The sequence below is a fragment of the Carlito syrichta genome, unplaced genomic scaffold (genome assembly GCF_000164805.1).
Source record: "Carlito syrichta isolate Samal-C Ts95f unplaced genomic scaffold, Tarsius_syrichta-2.0.1 Scaffold288962, whole genome shotgun sequence".
NCBI classification, from domain to species: Eukaryota; Metazoa; Chordata; class Mammalia; order Primates; family Tarsiidae; genus Carlito; species Carlito syrichta.
This window is the reverse complement of record NW_007233058.1, coordinates 83,508-87,161: the sequence shown is the minus strand read 5'-3', so window position 1 is coordinate 87,161 and position 3,654 is coordinate 83,508. Positions and strand designations below refer to the sequence as shown.

The window sequence follows — 3,654 nt, the reverse complement described above, 5'->3', positions numbered from 1 at the left end:
AGGCACGGGTGAGATCTCCTACATTGACAGGGCTCGGTCTCAAAGATGGAGTGTATGCAGTCTGCATAAGGGCTCATCTGCAGCAATTGGAAGATGGACACAGTTCGCAACAAGTGATTTGGGAGATATGTAAGAAACACACAGACCTTAAGGAATCTCACTACTTTCAGAAAACTTTCACCTGTGGGGAAGGGGAGGAATGTGTTTGGAGAACAAGGAAAGGGGGTTTAAACTGTGTCTGGATTTTTATTAAAAAAGTGATGCCCCCCAAAAAAGGTAGCCTTCATTGGCTCAGTGCATCAGTTGAGGCAGGGTGTGAGCAGCTAAGACTCTGAGTTGTTCCTGGGATTTAGCCTCATCTATGTCTTAGCCCAAAGATCACCTTTTTTCTAAACACAAACCCCTACCTGCACTTAAGTGATAACAGCTGCTCATTCCACTTAGGACTTTACATTTTTCTCACCATGGAGCAGTCTCTTTATGGTTCAACTCCAGTAGTCCAGCTGGGTCCTCTGAAGGGTGATGAACTGTCTTGTGTTTTCTGGGACTGCGGTGGGGGGGGGGGTCCAAGCTTTCAGTTGTAAACGAGTTCGTCACCTGGTTCTCTACTGTGTTCCAGGAAACATTAATGACTGCCTGAGATTTTATTAAATAATATGAAATTCCAAGAAAAAGAAATAAGCCAAGAGCACACACCTCTGAGACATGTACATTTTTTTATGCAACCCAAAGCTTCTTAACATAACAGATATCCAGAATTTTCAACAGTAACTTCCTCTGAGCACCAACTAAATTCTAGTTTGCCAATGGCACTTTAACAAGACAATGAGTGAGGAATCAATTCCAGAGTCCTGAGACAACTGCCAGGATTGAGACAACTGCCAGGATTCTTAACCCTGATGATTTCACAGATAGTTCATTCCCTAGCTCTTACCTCCAGATCCCTCAAAATTAAGACTAGCCAACATACACACATGTAAAGATAAAAGAGGTGGTGACCCAAGCCAACAAGCGTTTTCCCGAAAATTCACCTCCATTGTGAAAGCAGTGTAATATATACATATATATTATTTTTAAAAGAATTCACATAGCAATTATGCTGGAGAATTAAGAAGATATGGCACTCCCAGGACAGACCTGGAAAAGGGCTTCTTTGAAGTGTAGGGTGGGGTTAAATATTCTTCAGTGAAGAAAGTCACAAGCCAGTGGCCCGTGAAACTGCAGCTCCTAATTCTGTCTTCATCTTCCCTTAGGATAATGTATCCCAAAATGCTTTGCATCTATAAGATGTATAAACTACTGCAATTCATGAGACTCGATCTGCTATTTCAAACACACCCAGCCTGAAGGATTTTAAGCCCTATGGAGCCCATGGCAGCAGACGTCTACAACAGCACCTCTGAAAAGAATGAGGTAAATCCTTACTGTTTGGTACCAAGAGCACTGCACAAGTGTGGGCAGGGTGATCCCATGAGGTTTTTTTAAATGTATATTTATAGAAAAATGAAATATGTTGGAAGAATAAACTGAACTTTTCTTGTGGACACTTTTAGGGAGGAGAATTTGGGCTGAAAAAAAAGGAGATGCTTTTCATTTTTTGCTCTTTGATACTGTTTGCATTCTCTGTAGTTAACACAAATTATTTTAGTATTAAGAACCCCTTTTAAAAATAAAAAAAATGTTTCAACGATTCACTGCTTACTAAATATGTCAAAGGTTGCAACGTGTAGGATGTATGGAATACAGCAAGCATTCAATATGTGCTTATTGAATGAATTTCTAATACAGATTAGAAAAGGAGTGGCATCTATTTAAGAACCATCAAGTCTTTTACTAAGCCTGGAAGAAATAGCAATCATTTTGTCATATTAAAAAAAACTGGCACTTGACACCCTAGTCTAAATGGCTGTACTTTCCAAAACAAACAACAAAAATGTAAGTGATTGGGTCTATTTAAACTAGACTCTTGCCCTGCTGTCTTTTTTTTTCTTCCTTAAGAAAAAAGTTTTAGCAATCATTTCTAAAGAATGAGAGACAAAAAACAATGAAATAAAAAAAGTTGTACCCATTGCTTAAACAATACTAGATTGTAGGACAGACAAAATGTCCTATCCAAGACTATCCCTAATGCTTTCTGGCTCAAGAGAATGGCAAGAGTCTACAAACTGATTTCCAGGGAGGCCAAGGAGAGAAAGCAGATGGGAGGTGGGGAAAGGTAGGGTGGCTCACTCTAAGACAACTCTGACAAGTAGGCGGAGGGCCCACTCCTAAATACAGGCCCAGCCTCAGTCAAAGATTCAGTCTCTATCTCTCAACAAGCATCTTCCATAAGAACTGCAGTTCCTGCACATACTAACACATTTCTTTTGTGGACAGAGACACCTTCAATTTAGACTCTGCTTCCCTGAGAAATGGTACAACCACACCTCAATGCATTTGTCACCCTAGCCAGTAGGCAATACTGAAACAAAAGTTTTCTCAGTCTTCAAGCAAGAACTGCTCTATACCAAATTAAAGAGGGCATTTAAGGAATTGTAAACACATTACTTGGTCAATTTTCACAGTTGTTGTCAACAATGCTAGTCCACAAAACATTGAGTTAATCTACTTGTCAGACCTTGAGCCTGTCCACCTTTTGGCACAAGCCCATCTGCGACCTTGGTGCAGATGACTTTCCACATGCATTCTGCTATGATTCTCTTCAAATTCTGAGCTGAAGCCTCACTTCTGAGTTCTTCGAAAGAAAAAGAGGGTGGTCAACCATCTGTCCTTGTCAAAGTAAATATTTACAATGAAACAAAATAACTTGTCTTGACATTTTTCATTCTTGAATGGAGGAATGACGGATAGACCTGTGATAATCCTCTGGACTGCTAATGTGCTCGGGTAAATCATAGCTCCTCAGGAAATGTCCGCTGTTTTGTTGAGCAAAATAATATAGTTGTCTGGCTAGCAGAGGTTCCACCTTTAATAAGAGATTTTAAAAAATACATTATGAGACAGCCTGTAATTGGCTCATCATTAAATAGCTCTCATATTCTAAGGAGTCAGAAAAGTTAAGCCAAACTTATATGTTATAACACGTTGAAACATTTCATATTTGGGGCCATCTGAAGAACCAATTTTTTGTTAGTTTTTACACAGAGTAATCTGAACAAACCCGCCAGAAGCTACTTAATTCTGAGTTAAAGATTATACTTTTAAGTCAATTGTCACTTATAGTTTTCATTTAACTAAGACTGAGCCAAACCAAGTAAAATGATTACATTAAAAGGAAGTCTGAGGTAATATTTTTGTTTTTCCACAAGTGCAGTTTGGCAGAAATGAGTAACTCATCCCAAATGACTTGATTTTAAGGTAATTGTACAATTCTAAAGGAAAGGTGAAAGAAAAAGAAAGTGCAGTTGTTGGAAAAGAGGAGTTAATTGGTCTTAATTATCCAGTTTGGTTATTAATGTGGATTGCATTCAACACAAAAACCTCTTCAAATTTCAGCTTTTCTTTAATTTATGACATCTAAGACAAACTGAATGCTCTTAATTGTGCTATTAAAAAGTCTTTATGTGAATTGCCTGAGCCCGCGGGTTCGAGACCCGCCTGGGCAGCGAGACCTCATCTCTACAATAAATCAAAAAATCAGCTGGGCGTGGTGGC

General features: G+C 39.0%; 1 protein-coding gene across 1 annotated transcript in view; it reads right to left on the bottom strand.

Moving 5' to 3' along the window:
- Positions 1-2,821: 2,821 nt before the first annotated feature.
- Positions 2,822-3,654, bottom strand: part of IRF4 (interferon regulatory factor 4) — a 14,489-nt gene continuing 13,656 nt past the window's right edge. The window contains exon 9 of the mRNA XM_008054024.2: positions 2,822-2,965. Within this exon, the coding sequence (XP_008052215.2) occupies positions 2,822-2,965 (144 nt within the window). The remainder of the gene's footprint in view (positions 2,966-3,654) is intronic.